The sequence below is a fragment of the Condylura cristata genome, unplaced genomic scaffold (genome assembly GCF_000260355.1).
Source record: "Condylura cristata isolate star-nosed mole 26May11 unplaced genomic scaffold, ConCri1.0 scaffold00040, whole genome shotgun sequence".
Lineage (NCBI taxonomy): Eukaryota > Metazoa > Chordata > Mammalia > Eulipotyphla > Talpidae > Condylura > Condylura cristata.
The window spans coordinates 7,602,501-7,621,411 of NW_004567141.1; the positions used below are offsets into that span (position 1 = coordinate 7,602,501).

Below are 18,911 nucleotides of genomic sequence, written 5' to 3' on the forward strand. Positions count from 1 at the left end.
CCCACGCAGGGCTGGGGGCGAGGGGGCCCACGCAGGGCTGGGGGCGAGGGGGCCCACGCAGGGCTGGGGACGAGGGGGCCCACGCAGGGCTGGGGACGTGAGGGGCCGGGAGGTGCTTTGCAGGTAGGGGATGTGAGGTGAGGGAAAGGGCAGGCACAAGGACAGCCTGAGCGCTTAGGCCATGAAATCAGCGCCTGTGCCATTCACTGATGGGCAAAACGAGGGGGAGTTGGGTCTGGGGGCATGAGACGGTCTTCCCCGTGGCCCCCTGCCCAGGCTTGGGTCGCTGTGAGCCTCAGGGTCTGCCCACAGTCACATGAGTCTGGCTCACAGCTGAAGTCAGATCTGTGCCTCCTGTAGTCCCCGAGCTCACAGAGCATTGTGACTCCGGTGGTACCCAGACTGCCCCACCCGATTTCTCCTCCTACTGACCCCACCACCCCTGTCTTGGCAGCTGTAAAGGACCCAGCCAGAAGGTGGAAGAGACCAGGGGTCACCCTGATTCCCAAGGGAGGCGGCGGCGGCTGGACCGGGAATCAAAAGGGGGACAGGTGTTCTACAACAGCGAGTATGGGGAGCTGTCGGGACCCCACGAACAGGGCGACCTCACCCTGGCCACCCACACATCCTTCTTCCCAGACAGCAGCTACTGAGGCTGCCCTGGAGAGGGCCCGCCCCTGGGCTCAGGCGGCGGGTGGGGGCAGCGCCTGGGGCCGGCAATAGCGGGAGGCGAGGCTGGGACCTCATCTCCTTTAGCTGGGGTGAGCAGTGTTTTCTCCGCTCTGCCTCCTTCCTAGCTGGGAAGTCTCCAGTGCTCCCCCAAAATCCATCCCACACCTGCCCAGGGCCCCTGCCGACCCAGGGCCCTTTCTCCCTTCAGATTCAGATTCCACAGTAGCCCTGGACCAGGCGCTCCCCAGGGCCTGCCTTTTTGTTTACGTCCTCCCACCACATTGGGGGGTGGTGGGCTCCCCTTTTTCTGATGAGGACGATGAGGATCTGCGAGTCCCCCTAGAAGCAGGTGGTCTCTCAGCCCTTCCTCCCCATGCTGTTGCCCATACACCTTTCCTTCCCACGGAGAATGGCTTCCTTCAACTGCTTCTCGGTGACAGGAGAGAGGGTGTCTCTCAAAGTTCCAGGGGCGGGGGCCTCTCAGGCATGTCCAGGCATGTCGGCAGCCATCTCTGCAGTGCTCCTTCTCAGGCACTGAGAACTAGTCAACAAACACTTTCGCTAGACCTTCAGAGACCATTTGAGCTGCGATGGAGAATTTCCTTTTCAGTCTGAAAGGAGTTCAGAATCTCTTTCTGAATCGGGATGATGATTCTTCCTCTGGCCCCAACTTGGATGCAGACTCTGCTGTTGCCACCTCTCTCTCAAGAAGGCCCCCAGCATTCCATCCTCCAGAGTGGAAAGAACCAGCTCATGGTCTCCAGCTGCTGTTTGAAAAACACCCGGTCCTTCCCTCCAGGACCTGGATCGGCCACCCCAGGCTCTTCCCAGGCATCGACATCCTTATGAGTCCACCGAGGAAGGCTCTGGGGACAAAGGCCCCACCCAGTGTTGCTGCGTGCCACGAGGCAGTCAGTGAACATTTGTGTGGCGCTGGGTGTCCTGTCTCCTGCCCCTCATCTGTGCATGTCACTGCCCCGGAAGGTCAAGCCTCTGTCCTCACAGGGAGCAGCAAAACACCCACTGGAGCCAGAGCCATTGTGCCCAGCCACTCCTCCCAGCCAGCTCAATGTCCAGCCACCCCTACCTGAGCAGGAGAAAGATCCTCGCCCCACTCAGAGACAGACACCCACCCCAGCCCACGAGGCGCTTGCAGGACAGGCGGCCATGTGACGAGCAGGGGCGTGACCCCCCCACCCCCGTGTGTCATCCCTCTAGGACACCTCAGATTCACGTGTGACTGTGACTCTCGCGTCCAGTGGACTCCTCTGATGGCCCTGGCTGTGAGCCACGGGTCCCAGGTTTACTAGTGGATATCCAGGAGCCCTTATCAGTCGAGCAACCTGGCATGGGTGCTAGGGCCCAGTGCCAAGCTTCCTCCCCACGTGTGTTCTACCCACCTGGGTCACCTCTCCTCCTATCCCATAACTGCACACATAAAAATGTACTGGGAAGAAAACCTGCCACCCCTTGTAGACGAAGTGCTCCCAAAAGATCTGAAATATTTAACAAAAGATAATAATAAATTTGATGCCAGTCTTTGAGCTAAGTGTCTTTTTAGATTTTCTCCTGCCTGATTATCAACTCCAGGAAGTCACTAGACAGGCCACACAAAGAAAAAGGCGGCAAGTAACCCCTGGGCCTGGCCCCTCATCTTACCAAGACCCAAAACCCTCCGCAGAGGGAGCAGGGAGGAGTCAGGATGCTGGGCGCTGCCCTCGCTGCCACCACTGGTGGCGCCTACCTAACGCCTGAGCTCGCCACCAACTGTTTGCTGAAGTGACTCGGCACTTTGTCCTCTTCTACCAAAGGCACATGCTGACCCAGGTCCTGAGCACCGGTGATGCACAGGTCAGAGAGCAGGGCCCAGGCTGGATCCGTCTGGCCAGCTGATCACCGTCACCACGTAGGTGGGACAGGACCGGAAGGGTGCAGGGCCACCACAGTTGAGTATGCACCTGGACTCTGACATCAGCTGTGTCTGAGCTGGGCCCCAACTTGACTCCCCTCCCAGAAAGATGCGCTCCAGCCTAGCACGCAGCCAGGCGCCCGCCGTCCTGCGGGTCTGTAGGACTTCCCTTCCCAAGGGAGCGGCCAGCTCATGGGGCCGCAGGTTAGGTAGGGTGTCACACTGTCTGATGCCCCCTCAGCAGGCTTCCTGGGGCTTGGGGCCCACAGCTTGTAGTGACCCCTGCACCCAGCTTGGGGCTGGACCCAGGGCAGCACAGGCACCCCTTGCTGGGGGTGTGGGGAAAGGAGCCCGCCACAGGCCCTGTGGAGCCCTGTCCAGGCCTTCCACTCTTCTGGCTCCTGCGCACACGCCCACAGCCCTTGTTGTGATGCTTTCTGTCCTGGCCTCATTCTTCAACTCCCCACAAAGGCAGCGAGTGACAGTGGGTTTGCTGCTTTTGCTTCCGTAACAAATCTGCACTGCAATATAGAAAAGCCGCACAACCTCCACATTGGGTTTGGACATTTTTGTTTTGTAATATCGTGGGTTGACTTTAACTCCTGACCCTGGGTAAAGGCCTCAGCGCTGGTGTCAGCCCTCAGGACTTTGGCCTGGCCACCCAGCCAAAGCATGCCCAAATGTGGTGGGCACCAGTGCCCCTCACTGCCATGCTCCAGGGAGGTGCTTTCCCACTTCTGGCTATCAGGATCAATACTTCTGGTCCTGGTCCTGCCTAGGGTCCCATGGCTGCACTGTCCCCAGGTCACTTCCCCAAGACCTGGAGACTCCAGCTCTGAATGGAAACTGCCACTGAAGATGTTTGTGGCTGGCATCTACCAGGCAACCACACACGCCCTGGGTCTCCACAGGGTGCCCACCCAACTGCCATTCCTCCTGCCCAATTCTACATCCCAACTTATTTCCTGCAGGGAGGGCGCCAGGCCCCTCAGTGCTGTTCTCCTGTCCTGCCCCTCAGCCTCAGGCCCTGTCAGGAGGCAGAACTCCTGGGCCCTGCTCAGAGCCACACATGGCCCTGAGACAAGGTAGGGGCATATATGGTTGGAGCTCAGTGCAGGAGGAACTGGACTAAGGGCCTGGTCACAAGGAGGAAGGGTGCCAGTGGGGCAGGAAGAGGTGAGGAGGAAGGGCAGCAGTGTCTGTTGTGGGGCCTAGGAGCGCCCAGTTAGGAATTTGTGGCTTGTTTTCAAGGCAGAAGGAAGTTCTGAGAAGGGTGAAGTGTTTGGACTTATATTTATGCACTGACAAGCGTCATCTGGAAGGGTCAGTGTGGGGCCTCCTGGGGTGTGGGCACGGCTGGGTGGGGCGAGGCTGGCTGCCCAAGGGTAGTCCCAGGGCCAGGAGAGGAAAGCTGGAGAGGAGGAGGTCTACTGTGAGCTGGGTCCATATCCAGATTGGATCTGTGGAAACAACTATTTGCTTAAGTATCCTCCACAAAAACCAGTCCTTAGACCTGGGCCCAGGGCCTTCTCATCCAGGACCCAAATTCCAGGGAAAGACCCCAAGACCTGGGCAGCACAGGGACACAGAGGGACACCAGGGTCTTCATGGCTTCCTAAGACATGGGAAGGCGCTGAGTCCCAGATGGAGAAGAAAGAGATCGGGGAAGGGAGAGCCAGCATTAGAAGCACCCGAGGCTGGCTGGGTGGATTGGGAACGCTGGTGTGGTCAGAAAGCCCGCCAAGGAGGAAGGCGGGGCGCCTGGCCCGTCAGCACCCACAGGCTGCCTGCTCTTGGTGCTCTTTGTTCTTGTGCGGGTGAGGAGAGCTGGGAAACGGCAGCACAAACACAGGCTACCCCTCCCAACCACAGGCCTCACCCCACCTTTCTGCTCCTCCCCGAGCAGGCCCAGACCAGCTCCTGAGTCCACCCAGGTCACCACAGGCCAGATACTCACACGTAGTTTCTGAAAGAGGATAGAAGATCACCGGCCTCTCCACACCAGCCTGCCTCTCCGGCCAGGACCACCAAACAGGGCCCACATCCGCCGGGCAGAGAGCCTGATGAGACTAGCCACTGGGCGCAGGCCAGGGGGAGGGGGGAAGGATGTGGTGTTTTGTCCCAACTTCTGTGACCTGCCGCAAGAAAGGAAGGCGGGGGGGCAGAAAGGCTGAGCAAGCAGAGTTTATTGCTCCCGGACAGCAGCTGAGACGGAGCCCCTAGGGTGGGGTCCGCAGCTACTGCCCACTCAGTAAGGGGGAAGGGTATTCTCTATAGATCTAGTTTCACATTCCAAAGGTGACTCATCGCTGTGTCCCCTGGTACTAGGTCCAGTTCCTCCCACCTGTATCTCCCGGATGCTATCAGTTTGTTATCCCCTTTAGCTAGTCCCATATCAAGCTTGGGTGCAAGGCTGAATTCTTTCCCTGTCAGTAAATCTTTGGTTCCCAACATGTGGCACGCTGAGTCTCAATGGTCCGGGACCAGGCACTCCCCTTTGGGTCCCAGTTTCTCCTTCATTACTTGCCGTCTTGCAGAGCTCTAGTAATAAGATGCCTCCTAGTAGTGACCATAGCAAGGAGGGAATCTGACCCCCAAACCATATCTTTCCGAAGCAACATTAAAAGCCACTGGACGGCGCTGTCTGCAGCATCTGGTGCTCCCTCCCCCTCTGCTGACTCACCCCTCCATCAGACACCCAAGGCCACCCACCCCTTTGCCCTTCCGTTTCCCCACCTATCCACATGCCCCTCCATCAGTCTGTGGGTAATAATGAGCACACACTCGCCCCTGCAAACGCCCCCAAGGACCGCAGGCAGACCTTTGGAGGCCGCAGCAACAGCACAGGAGCTAGGCCTTCCTGTCAGTGAGCACAGGCAGAGGGGACGGGAAGCCTACCTGAAGACTGACTTGCGTCAAAGTGGTATCTGGGGTTTTGGATCACCCTCTGTGGATCTGCTCCTCAATAATTTAGGAGCAACTGGCTGCCACCATCACAACAGGACATCCTAGAAGGCCCTAGGTGTCCCCTAGGGGATGGAGGGTCAGGTTAGCGAGGTAGTTAAGGTTCCCAGGCGCTAGCTCTGGGCTGCTCTGGGTGTGGCCAGAAGTCCATTAGCAGCAAGCAACTGGGTATGGCCCACCTGGAAAGAGGAAAACCTACCCCTCAGAAAGGGGGGCCTGGCTCTGGTGGGACAGGAGGTGCAGAAAGGATTGCTCTTAAATCCTACTGAGCCAACTTCCCACGGGCCTCCCTGGGGTGCCTCAGTGCACTTCTGATGTGCTGGGTCTGGGTCTGCAGCCTGAGTGGGCTGTCCCCAGGGCCTGACCCACCGACTCCCACTGTCTCCTGGCAGCTGCCTGGTGCATGGAGGAGCACGGAGTGCTTGTATAGGGGGACCTTCCTCACCTGAGGGGCTCCAGGCATGGGAAGAGATGGGGGGAGGACTGTGCAGACCCACCTAGAACTGGCCCTGTCACCTCAGGCAGGCCTTCTGGCTGGGAAGGGTAACTGTCCACACATCCCCAAACCATTCCATTCAGGGGAACACTGCCATCTGTACCCTCTTTAAGGGGGTGGGGGGTTGGGCCCTCTCAAGCCCAGCTGACCCAGGTAAATCGGACCTGACCACACATGACGTTTCTACAGCTACAACTAGTACAGTCCCTTGGAGCAGCTGGATCCATGACACCTCATGGGAGATTCCGGGGGACAGAAGATCGCCCCCAAGAATGAGCCAGAGTCTGAGGTGTGCACTGCCCACTGCCGGCTTGTCACCAGAAGGGGTCATCTCTCTGAAGGACCAGAATCTCAGTGTTTGCTGGAGCCACGAGTGTTGGCTCCTCCGTCACCTTCACTCTGAACCCACACAACAAAATCCACATGGACAGCAAGTGGGCTCCCAGCCCCCAGGGCAGAAGGAAGTGCATCTGGAGCCATGTCAATATTGACCCAAGCGAAGGCCCTCACCGAGCAGGAATGGGGCACAGTGGCGACCCTGCCCGGGCTGGAGCTATGAGGAAGAGGAAGGAAGCTGAAGTGGGGTGTTGGCAAGGAACCGTGTTATGAACCCTGGGCAGGGCAGTGCTGCTCTGCGCCTGGGGTTGAACCCCGTGAGCTCAGTGGGGAGGCCCTGCTGGGATGGCCACATCTCTGCCACCGCAGGTCCTGCACATGCCAGTCTGTCTTCTCAGGGGGACTCAGGCTGGAAGTCTGGGCCCAGGACATGATGGAGGAGACAGGGTGGCCAGGGATCTCTGAGACAGGCAACGATGCAGGACCCCCCGGACCCTGGGGCAGGGCAGGGTGCTGGCCAAGCCCCCAGGCACCCCCACATGTATGGGAAAGGAGCCCAGAGAGAAAGTGAAGGGCACGCAGGGCTGGCCTCAGGCTGTGTGCAGCTTCAGAGCCGGCCTCGGGAGCAGTTCACATGGCCGCGGCCTCGCGATCGGCCTCTCGCAGGAGCGGGCAGCTGTTGGGCCAGCCGACTGGGCGGCCTCAGCAGAGCACAGGCAGGATCCGCTGCCTTGGCCACTGGTCCTCCTCCCACACCGCTCCAGAGCCCGGTTCCCGCCCTCCCGGCCCTCCCCCCAGCTCGGGAGGGCCACAGCACAGCTGCCACGCACCAAGCGCCCGGCCAGCGCACAGTGCCAGCAAACCAGCAAGCATGTTCCCCGAGAACTCCCAAACAAGCACCCAGTGTGCCCCGAAGTCTGAAGGACATGGGAAGCTGTGGTCTAAGCCCAGCCAGTGCGTGACAGGGCCCTGGCCAGAGCCGCCTGCTCTTCTCCTCAAGCAACCTCTTCCCAAAGGTCAGCAGAGATGAAGTCTATCTGAGATCAAGCTTAATGCCCATGTGTCTATACGGGAGTGTTCAGTGAATACTTGAAAAATGTGCAACTGTCCACCCACACCTGGGCATGGGCTACATTCGTCACAGCAACAGAGCTCAAGTCACTCACTGGAAGGCATTTCAGACAGTCTCATAGTCAGCTAGTCTCTTAATAGTCTCTTACTCTAAGTTCCTGGTACCTGCTACTTTCATTAAATAAATCTTGTATGTGCGTTTACAAGAGGAGGAAGGAGGAAAGGAAGAGGGAGTGAGGGAGAGAGGGAAGAAGGAAAGAAGGGAGAAAATGTGGTCATTGAGGACCCCGGGGCCAGTGCCAGTGATGGTCTGTAATCAAGACACAGGGTGGAGCCCCCGACTGGCAGCCAGTCTTCACTGAGGCAGAACTGCTTCTGCCTGTTGCAGTTTGCTTAAAGAGGCGCTTAGGGTGGTCATCACATAGGGCCCCGACACAGAGATGCTGGTCTGACAAAAGGCGTGAGAAGAGGAGCAGCAGCACTGGGGGCCAGGGAGGACTGCCCGGTGCAGTGGCCTCGGTCAGCTGCAGAAGTGACTGGCTCCTGCCTTTGTCACAGCAAGGATGTTGTTGGCACCTTCCGCAGGTGTTTGCTGAGGTGAGGGCCACCAGGGAGGCCTGGGCTGAGGGGCTGGCATAGTCCCCTTGGTACCAAACCACAGCACCCCCACTTGAGTGCCTGGCCCCTGGGACTGGCAGCCTGTGGCCTTTCATTACCCCACCTGTAGGATTTGGCCCATGCCCCAGAAAAGAAAAGTTCTTTTCTGCCTCCAGCACCTCTTCCTGGAGAAGCAGGTCAGGTGGCAGGTTGGTTTTGGCCCCAGGATGTCCGCAAACATTGCCCAGGACAAGTTGACCCTGTCATCTGTGGGGGCACCTCAGTGTCCCCAGCCCTCGGCCGGCCTGCAGAAAGGGCAGCGCAGTGTGGAAGGTGTGCGAGACTGAGCAGCACCCAAAGCCTCCAGCCCTGAGCCTTTGCATGTGACAGCATGGTAAGCATCTTGGCAGTCAGGAGACGGGGGTTAGCCTGGACTATCCAGTGAGCCCTGAGTGCAAGCATGCATGACATCTAATAAAGAAGAGAGAGGCCTCACACACCTGCAAGCATGCACGAGTTGAGGCCACACGACCGCAGGAGCAGAGCTGAGACTGATGCACCACTAAGCAGGGGGTGCCGGCAGCAGCAGCAGCGGAGTGGGACGGGCCCTGCAGGCACCCTGGCCCTGCTGACCCCTTCACTTCGGCTCAGGGACACTGGACCTCCAGCCTCCACAGCTGAGCGAGACATGAGTGTTGTTTTCAGTCACCAAGTATGTGGTGAGTTATAGTGGGAGACTGATGCAGAGGTAATCCCAACCCAGTCACGCCAGCTTCTCCCCTCCCTCTACCCCCACCTCCTTTTGCAGGTGGTTCACAGGAGCCAGTGAGGGGTGAGAGGTCAGACGGTCCAGGAATAAGTTCTGGACTTGATCACATGTAACTCAGTTGCCTGGGCAAGTCCCTGGGTCTTCCAAGTAGTAAAACGGTGGCGTGATGACATGCCTGTTGCCAATACTAGGAGGGCTGGGACTCTTGGGGTGCATGAGCCTTTCCTGTGCGGGCTCATGGGAAACCAGGAACAGGTCCACTCCAACCACCATAAGCCAGGAGGGGCCGATTTTAAATATAGAGAACACCAGGAAAGAACATCGCAGTACCATCAGGAGCCCAGAGCTGCTGGGAATCCCCAGATTGCTTGCCAATGCCTAGGCTTGGCCTCTGGCTTCACTCTGGTCTTCCCCGGAAGTCTACTTTCTCTAGTCCTGCCTGCAGGCTGGCTCCCAAGATGCAGCATAGCACTTGGGCCAAGTACTCCTGGACATGTGGACCCCAGCTCAGAACTCTAGGAGGTGCCAATTCCCTCCAGCCAGTCTGCGCAGCAGTGGGTCACTGGGTGGGAAGTCAGATCTGTCTCTGAAATGATGCAGACTCAGACGCAGGCAGGCCAGGCTAGCAAAGCAAACACAACCAGGCACCCATCCATTCTCAGATCTCCTAGCAGGAGAGAACCTTCCCCTCTGTGTCAGAGAGTGGGTTGAAATTGATTAAAACCCTGAAAGGTTGGCTGCCAGCAGCAGAGCAGGGCCTGAGCTGTGCTGCAGCCCCTGCTCCTACTCCAGAGCAGCCAGTCTGGTGTGCTCGGGGGGCACCATTGCAAGGGAGGGGTGCGGAGGGCAGGTGATCCTCCACACACCCAGCCCTGGTCCAGGTTAGGGACATTTTCCTGCCTTGATCTTGACAACAGCATCATGAAGAAGGCATCCAGTTTCTGTGCAGGCTCTGGGGGGGGCGGGGGGGCTCCAGTAATTTCTGCTCAAAATGGACAACTTCACCTGTACAGGAGGCCCAGAGTTGAGGGTCAGTGATGAGTTCTATGACCATAGGAAGGTTTTCATTTTAATTTCTCTTTAAATAAGAAAAAATTAATATGATAGTAACACATGCAAATAATAGTAGCTCCAGGCTGGAGTATATTTACCCTATGTCAATGAAGTCATTATATATAAACATTTTTATGTTTCATTTCTACAGAGGTAGACACGCACTCACAAAGGTGAAAATAGCGCTGGCTGCCTCCTTCTCATAAATAACTGCTATGAATATTCTCAGAAGGCATCAGGCTGCCATGTTTGGTTATACGCATAGGACTAATTTCCAGTATTAGATTTACAAGGAGAGACATTAACGAGATCAGGAACTAAGGAGAGTTGATCCCCGAAGCCTCACAAGTTCCACAAGGGATCTATGTTGTCTGTAAAACTTTGTAAACACTGGTAATATCCCTCCCACTCCAAATCTTCACTTCTATCAATTAATCACTGAATTTTTTAAAAATTTCAATGTTATTTGCTTGGGGAAACATGGGATTTGTTTTCCCTATGCTTGACTTGACGGTGACCTTGAGATAGTAGGTTTTGATCCCACCAGCGAGAGCAGAAGCTGGTAGGAAGAGAGCAAACTCCTTCTCAGATTTAGATCTTGTGACATGTACTTAATCTCTTCCAAATTTCTACTTAAAATGGACTTAACAATAATTGTTTTAAGTTCTAAATCTATAATTATAGACAATGAAAACGAGCAAAAATGAGAAAACATGCCCACAAATTTTTGAAGGATGGAAAGTGGGTGGTATTTTGAAGGATGGGAAGGTGTCTGTGATGACTTGGGAGCCCACGTGCCAAGGAGTGAAGCCGGACCGCTGCCTCACACCATGTACAAAATATGGATGTAGAGTGACTCAACAACTTAAATAGGAAAGGAAAAAATCATGAAACTCAGAAGAAAACATAAGGAAACATCTTCATGACCAAATCTTAAATTTGGTGATATATTTTTAGATATTACATCAAACATATAAACAAGGATAGAAAAATTGAATTTTGTCAAAATTTTATGTATCCAAAAACACTATCAAAAGATGAAAACACAGCCTGCAGAATAGAAGGAAATATTTGCATATCATGTAGCTGATAGGGATCCAGCATGTAGAATATGTAAAGAATTCTTACAGCTCACAGCAGAGAGAAAATCAACTTCATTTTTTTAAAAAGATTTATTTATTTCTGCATACAGAACTGGGGTGCAGGCCAGAGGTGTAGGGGCGGTGAGAGGATTCACCAGAGACAGAGCAGGGAGCAGAAAAGGCAGATGGATGAAGTACACTGCTGAGGGGAGCAGCGGGTGGGGTCTCGAGAGGTCTGCTGCACCATGTGGGTCACCTGCAGGGTGTAGATCAAACTCGTGGCTTTAGTTTCTTAGTGCTGTGCTTTAACCCACTGCACCACCAGGGAGGGCAAGAAAGAAAAAAAAAACCACCCAACTATAAATGAGTAGAGGATGTGAATAGAACTTTCTCCCACGAAGATATACAAAACACTGATCAGGACGTGAAAAGATGCTCAATTTCATCAGCGGTTAGGGAAACGCAAATCAAGCACCAACAATGTACCCCTCACACCCACGAGGAGTGCTGTGCTGGGGCGAAAACAGAAAACACAAGTGTTACTGAGGTTGTAGAAAGCTGGAACTTTCATAATTTCCTACTAGGAGAATAAAATGGTGCAGTCCTTGTGGAAACTTGTTCAGAGATTCCTCAATAAGCTAGAAAAGTGGGATGACCACAGAACCCAGCAATTGGGAAAGACCCAAAAGAAGTGGAAGTAGGAATAGAACAGTGACATGTTGACTGTCCACAGCCCTGGCGGTGGATGAATGGCCTGGCGCAGGCTGTGCGGGTGGGGGGGGGGAGGGGGAGGGACGACTCGGCAGCCAGAAGGAGCCAAGTGCTGGTACCGGCAGCAGGAGGAGCCTTGAAAACAAGCAACAGGTCACACATTAGATGATTCCATTATTTCCTAAATATCTAGTTATTCATATAGAACTGGGTACAGGCCAGATGAGCAGGGGTGGTGGGAGGACTCACCAGAGATAGAGCGGGGAGCAGAACAGGCAGATGGACGAAGTACACTGCTGAGGGGAGCAGCGGGCGGGTCAGGAGAGGTCTGCCGCGCTGTGTGGGTCAGCTCCAGGGCGGGGATCGAACCCGCGCTGAAGCTGCTACCGAAAGCTCCAAGGTGCTGCGCTTTAACCCGTTGCGCCACCAAAGTGGGCCCTGGATGACTCCATTTATAGAGAAATTCACAGCAGAGTAATAGACACATCACAGACTGACGGTTGCAGGGACTGGGTAAGAGGCACGATGGGGCTGGATTCCTTAACGAGCAGTTGGGGCTGATGAAAATGTTTTGGAACTAGCTAGAGGTTATTATGGTTGTACAACACTGCGCTACTGAATTGTTCATATAGAAATAGTTCATTTTTTAGGTGACTCTTGTCACACAAACCACTTTTTAAAAGCCTTTTTTGACAAAGGAACAGGAGGACGCAGGGACTACACCTGCAGAGGGCGCACACAGCACAGGGCTGCCTCGCTGAAGCCCAAGGCTCCCGCCCACACAGGGAGGCTCCTCAGTCCTGCTGTCAGGCTGGAGCCTACGCTGACGCATGGGGCGACCCACACGGAGGCAAAGGGAAGTCACAGGACACGGGACCCAGCACTACAGTGGACCTGGGGGACAGAGGACTCAACAGGGAGTCTGTAGAAAATCACACCCATAGGGAGCCCTGGGAAAGCATTCTATGGGAGAGTTTGAGAAGAAACAATAATAGCAGCAAACAAACTTAGAAAATAAAAGCACAAGGCACTTATGTTTAATATTAGCAAAAAATTAATTCACACAAAATTCTTCTACTAGAAACTCATTAACTATTTCCTATTGCCTCCTCTACTCCAGCTGTAAAGAATATTTGTGGGGGTGCTTGCTTTGAACAGCACAGGAAAAGATGGGGCCCCAGTGGAGCCCAGAGTGCTGGGTGGCTCTACTGAAGGTCAGAGCTTGCGACCCCAGCATGCCTTGACTCACAGTTCCAGGTCGACTCTTTAACTGCCTTCTCCGAGTGGGCCCCAGCCCTCACAGATGCATTCACTGGAGAAGGTCAGATGAAAGCCCAGTGGGTGGAATCTGTTCCTAATGGAACTGATTTTTCAATTTTGGTACTGATAGATGGGTCTTGATCAAGAACCCAAGGAATTTTGCCTTGCACCCCTTTGGACACCCAAGGAAGCAATGACAAGGAACAAAACAGAGTATTGGGGATCCTGAACCACAGAGGCCTATACTGGGAGGCAGAGCCAGATCCTAGACAGCAGGCTAAAGGATTGCTTCCCTAGACCGGTACATGACAGGGCGAGGAGGCAGCATTGACCAAGGGCAGCCATGGGGACAAAACAGGAAGAGAAACATGCTCTCGGCACCAAGGAGCACCACGCACCTGGTGGGCCAGAGCTGTCCCTACTGAAGGAGGCCCCAGAACTCCCCAAGCAGAGAGCTTGGCCTTGTTTCTTTTCTACGTGAGCCCAGTCTGTCCAATAGCCCCAGGTGTGGTGTCAGTCTGGGGGTGCGGGGGTGGGGTCTGACCTCTCTGTCAGTGACCAGACTATGACTCCTGATACCCGAGGAATGCCGGCAAGATGCAGCCCCAGAACCATGAAATGGGCCGACTCTGGCCACCAAGTTCCCTAGAATTCTGCCAGTTTTGGTTCAGTTTGGAATTTTGCTTAGTGGCGTGGACCAGGTTCCACACAGCCCTGACTACTGGATGATGACAGGGTCTGGATGAACCCCACAGGGTACAGAGTTTGACCCATCTCTCTGAAGAAAGTTGTTTGCTCACAGCAAATGGTTTCAACCTTTACTCTTCTCATCTGGCCCTCCCGGCCAGACCCCTGTGCCCAGGTCCACTGGCCCAAGAGGCTCCTCTGGCTGAATGGTTGGGGGACCCTAGAAACTGTTGATGAACTACACCTGCTCTCTTGGGCCCAGGCACCAGGTCTCATAGAGAAAGCACAGCCCCCCATGAGTCCCCAAACCGAGTAGACAATTCTGATGCTACAGCAGCTTCTCCTCAAACCACCTAATTCTCCTCACCCTCCACCTAGGTGGAGGTGGAGCTCCCGGAAGGGACCCCAGTGCAGGGTGGGGGGGCACATTGCTATGTTGAACCTGAGAAAACATCAGAAATAAATGCTAATAGAGGAAGAGACAGAAGAAAATAGTTTCCTTGGAGACATCTTACCTCTGTCTGCGTGTGCCTTTCCCTGCCTCATGCTCGGTTCTCCCCTCTCCCAGAACCAGCCTCATGTGGAGGCGACCTCAGAGTTCCATGAGGCCAGTCTTGGGCTTCCCTCCTCCCACTCCAGCACCCTCTGGGTGAAGGGAGAAGCCCAGGTGGGGAGTGGGACATACTCTTTTCATGAGGGGTGCTAGTTAGAGCTCGGGCATTTGGCAAGTGTCCGCTTGACAGGACAAGGTTTGGGACACCTGAGTGCAGCCACAGGGCAAGCTGCCTTCCCTACCTTGCCACACCCAGTTACACAGCACACCTAGTCCCAAACTCATATGTAGTGTTTCTTCCAGAAAAACCCCTCAAAAGGTGAATTTTCTTCCAGAAAAAACCCTCAAAAGGTGAATTTTCACAAGCTGAAAACACATTTCCTATTGAAACTAATTCCACAATAACCAACAAACAAAAAGGTCAAGGGAGTGTAAAAATGCATGGAAACCTCAAGGATGATGCCCCCAAAGGCAACTCCTGACAAATGCTGCCTGGGGTGGGGCTGGAGATCCACCAGGCTGCTAATCAGGTCACTCTTGTCAACAAGGTGGAGGTACCCCAGCCTGTGCCATGGAAGCTGAACATGATTGGCTTGTTCTCTATCATGCTCTACAGTTAACAGGTCTCTAGGTGACTGATGTGTGAGGGATTTTAGAGAATTTTAGGATTTTTAGAGAAACTGCCCAGTTTCAGGGCAGTTCCAAGAAGGGGTATGTGGTAGATTCTGTCCTATCACACCTTCCAACAGTGTGGGGAGAGACCCGGCCACCTGTGCTCACAAGCCAACTTCCTGCCAGGACCCACCTGGACCCACGCACTGCTGACAGGGTCAAGGCCAGAAAGTTTTCTGGGAAGGTTCAACCCTGTGTGGGTCTTGTGCAGACAAAGCGTGACCTGTTCCTGTTCTCACAAAAGGGCTCAGCCTTAGGACCAGGGGACCCTGCCAAAAGGAAGTCCCCAAGACCAGGGAGGATAGATAAGAGGGGCACAGGCTTCCCAGGACCCATCAGCCTGAGCCGGAAGTTGGCCGGGTCCCTGCCTATTAGCTGAGCAAACAGAGCATTTCTGAGGATGGGTGGGTGAGGCCAAGGTCCTGGAGAAGGGTGAGGACAGAGTGAGTATATAAGGCCCCAGGCCAGGCTCGGGGAAGTGTGTCTTTGGTCCCAGGAGCATCCAGAGCCCCATTCTGCCATGAAGATCACCGTAGCCTTCCTGGCCCTGTGTGTGGTCCTGCTCAGCAACTCTGGTAAGTGCCCTGTCTTGGTTCCTGGTCACTTGCCGTGGGGCCCTACATTTGACTCACCTCATCCCCTTGTGCTGCTCTAGCTGGTCCCGATCCTTCACCTTCACACAGCAGGCATGGGCTCCTCACACTGATACCTCCCGGGCTCTCAAGGGGCCAGATCACAGCTCTGCTTAGACATCCTTTGGCAGAAAGCCCCAGTGCTAACTGTAATGACTACTTCTGGACCTTTAGGGCCCGCTAGGGTCTATCCCATCTGAGCCCTGGGCCCCTCTCAGGTCCCAGCCCGATTTCTCTTCTTCGCTCATCCTACCATCAGGCCCTCCCAGCCTCAGATGAGTGCAAGCGCAGGCCGTGGTATGGAACATCTACCTGCTCTCTACCACATCCTTACAAGCACAGCCCAATGCCCTTCCCCTGGGAGGTCTGCCTCCACCCCTCAGATGGCATCCTGTGTCCTCTGTTTACTCAAGTCCAACCTCCAAACTCCAGAGCAGTGGTCAGCAAGGGAGGGGGTTGATGGTCTAAGGTGCTTTGCAGGTTGGAAAAGCAGCCTTGACTCCTCCCGGTCTCCTGAGGTCCCCTAGGTACAGGTGAGTCACTCTTCTCTACTTGTTTGCAGCTGATGCTTTCTTCCGCGCCAAGGTTGTGGACCCAACTGAGAATGTTCTGACTGTAAAGCATGAGGCCGGGTCCCTGTCCCACTCATTCTTCAGGAACTTCAATCCCGTGAAGTTCATACTGGCCGGCCTGGGAATCCCGGTGGGGCAACTTATAGAGAGCTCCCAGAAATGTGTTGCTGAGCTGGGCCCTGAAGCCATGGGAGCCATGAAGACTTTGCTGGTAATGTGGGCACTGCTCCCCAGCCATCCTCTGAGAGAACAGAAGGGTAGAATCCTCCACCCTTCAAATTCTGCAAACATGCCCTGCCCCTGATGAGCTCCATGACCTTGAGTGGGAATCAAGTTGACCAGTGACCATATCTGAATGGCAGGGGGGCTATAAAGGGCCCAAAGGGGTACAGACATACCTGCCCCTGCAGGCAACAGGCATCATGGCCCATCGTGGAACCCAGACTGGAGTCACCCTCCTGGTGCCAGGGGACCAAGGGCCGGCACACTCAAGTGTGACTTCTCCTTTGCAGGGGGCTCTGACATACTTCGGTTGAGCCAAGACTGGAGTATCCATGGCCGGAGGAGCCAAGGCGCTGCCGTCTGCAGGTGGAGCCTTGCTCCAGGTCCGAGACCTCTCCCTACTTTCTCAATAAAAGTATGTTACGTATAGCTTTAGGGTTGATGTCTTCTGCCTGATGCCAAACCCCGTTTCTCTCCCTGCTGTGCGCCAAGCGCTGAAGGATGAGGGCCTTGGCGTGGGACTGGAGGGGCCGCATGCCTACACCCCAGATTATGTGAGAGGCATGAGCAAGGGACTGACATACAGGTCTCACGGCCAGCAAATAAAGGTGACAGGAATTGGCAATTTTTTTCCAGTTATGCTCTCAATTGTCTATAAAGCATGGGAATTACCTAATCTTTGAAGATGGAAAGAATTCTCCAAAATGAAGCCATTCATTGCTAAGATTTGAAATTTTGCTTTCCGTCGCCCCAGACTTAGATTACTATCCTGGAATAGGGCAGGACTGAGGATTACAGAAAATCTAGACACTAGCTTTTCTTGTGGTTTCTGGTGCCTTCACTGAAATAACCTGGTGGCTCCGAGCCCTTCTACTCAACTGGGAGACCTGCCATTTCTGCAATGTACCCCTCCATTGTTGGGAAGGTGCTCAGAACCTGGACAGTGCATTTTATTAAAGAAACTTCCCAGTAAACTCCTTTGTTGTTGGCAAATTACAACTCAACGGAAAAAACCTAACTCTCCTTTAAATTTCCCCTGGGGAGGAACCTGTATTATCAACCCAACATGATAAACTGAAATCCATTTTCATCTATTTTATATCAAAACATGGATTTCTGTTCCTATTTTGACAAGGCTAGAAGGACTTAGATTTGGGGGGGGTCATTTTCATACATTGACACTCAGAGCTAGACACCTCCTGGGTTTAGCTGAAAAGTCTGAGTCTCATCAACATACTGCCTTCGAGGTTCAGAGAGTCTGCGTAAGGCTCTGGTCTGGGCAAAGATGAACCAATGAGATAAATTGTTATACACCTCTGGTGAAGGCAGTGGACACAGGCCCGGACCTGTCCTGACCGCAGGCCAGTCTCTCCTAGCATTGCACATCCAGGCTCTTTGCAGGTTATGTGGTAACTGTTGTGCAGCTAAAGCACTGAACTTAGAACACTAGATACTACAGGAGCTTTGTTGGAACTGATGGTGGGCTTGGGTCCAGACCAAGGACCCCTCCCATCCTGAGATGGTCCTGCCTGAGAGTCTCCCCAGGAAAAAACGGGGGTAGAGGGGGGGGAATCACAGAACCCAGGACAAAACCTTGAGTAGGGCTTGAAGCCAGACTTTTCTAACTGCAATGACAAGCTCCCTTCCTCCTGTAGACCCCTGAGAAAAGGAACCAACCATAATCCTGGGGAAAGGGAATCGGTGGAAAGCAAGCTGAGTTCTTTGATAACTAGACTTGTAAAAATTGAAGTTTAAAAAGTAACAAGTAAACCTAGCTTTTTGATTCCGTGAAGGCATAATCACTAGACGAGAACTGTTCCTAAGTACTGTGAAAAGCCATGTAACTGTGTACTGTAAAGTAGGGGGTGGGGGTGTGGGGGAGGTGAGAAGCCCTGAGGACAGAAATGCAAACAAACGCTTCTTTCTGGTGGCATTGTTCCAAGGAGGCCCATCTCTCCTTGCTCTCTCATAAATCAAGTAATTCCATTAATGTTCATGACTGGACATTCCTGGCAAAGTTGAAAGGAGATGCTGAAAAAATATCATTAAGGTTACATAAAAACCTTACAGATCAAAATTCCAACAGTAAGTAATCTCTGTCCCCTGAAAGGACTTACAAGGTGAAGAGCTGGACTGACAAAGGACTTACAAGGTGGCAACGAGAATCCTTGCATTCAGAGTGGGCCTCTAGGTATCTCCAGACCTGGAGCAGGAATGATGGAAGATGAAATTGGGAACACCTTTGAATACCAGACCGGAGGCTATCATAGACTGCCAGGATTGTGCCCAGTCTCACAGACCAGTTTGAATAAGCCTCCCACTGGTTTAAAAGGTGTAATTTGTACATCAGCAATAGTAGTAAATGGGGGAGCCAGTTTGTTTGGTAATCTTCAGAGAAAGGAAATCAACTCCTTATTCTGAAAACCAGTATGTAAAGAGGAAGGTTATCATTTTTAAATACTGAAACATGCACAGATGTGATGTATGGACTTTGTTTCAAAATACCAGTTTGCATAACAGACATGTGGCCATGTAATGACAGAACTGAAGCTTAGTGATGGCTGAAATCAGTTCATTCAAGTGAAATCATAGAAAATAAAAAAGAATATATCACAAGGTAACTAAGGGAATGCATGCAACAACACACATAACT

General features: G+C 53.7%; 1 protein-coding gene across 1 annotated transcript in view; it reads left to right on the forward strand.

Annotated features, from left to right (window-relative positions):
* The window catches only part of FLT4 (fms-related tyrosine kinase 4), a 35,836-nt gene extending 35,144 nt beyond the window's left edge, over positions 1–692 (forward strand). Inside the window, exon 30 of the mRNA XM_012733270.1 lies at positions 455–692. Within this exon, the coding sequence (XP_012588724.1) occupies positions 455–653 (199 nt within the window). The 3' untranslated portion in view covers positions 654–692. The remainder of the gene's footprint in view (positions 1–454) is intronic.
* Positions 693–18,911: the final 18,219 nt, after the last annotated feature.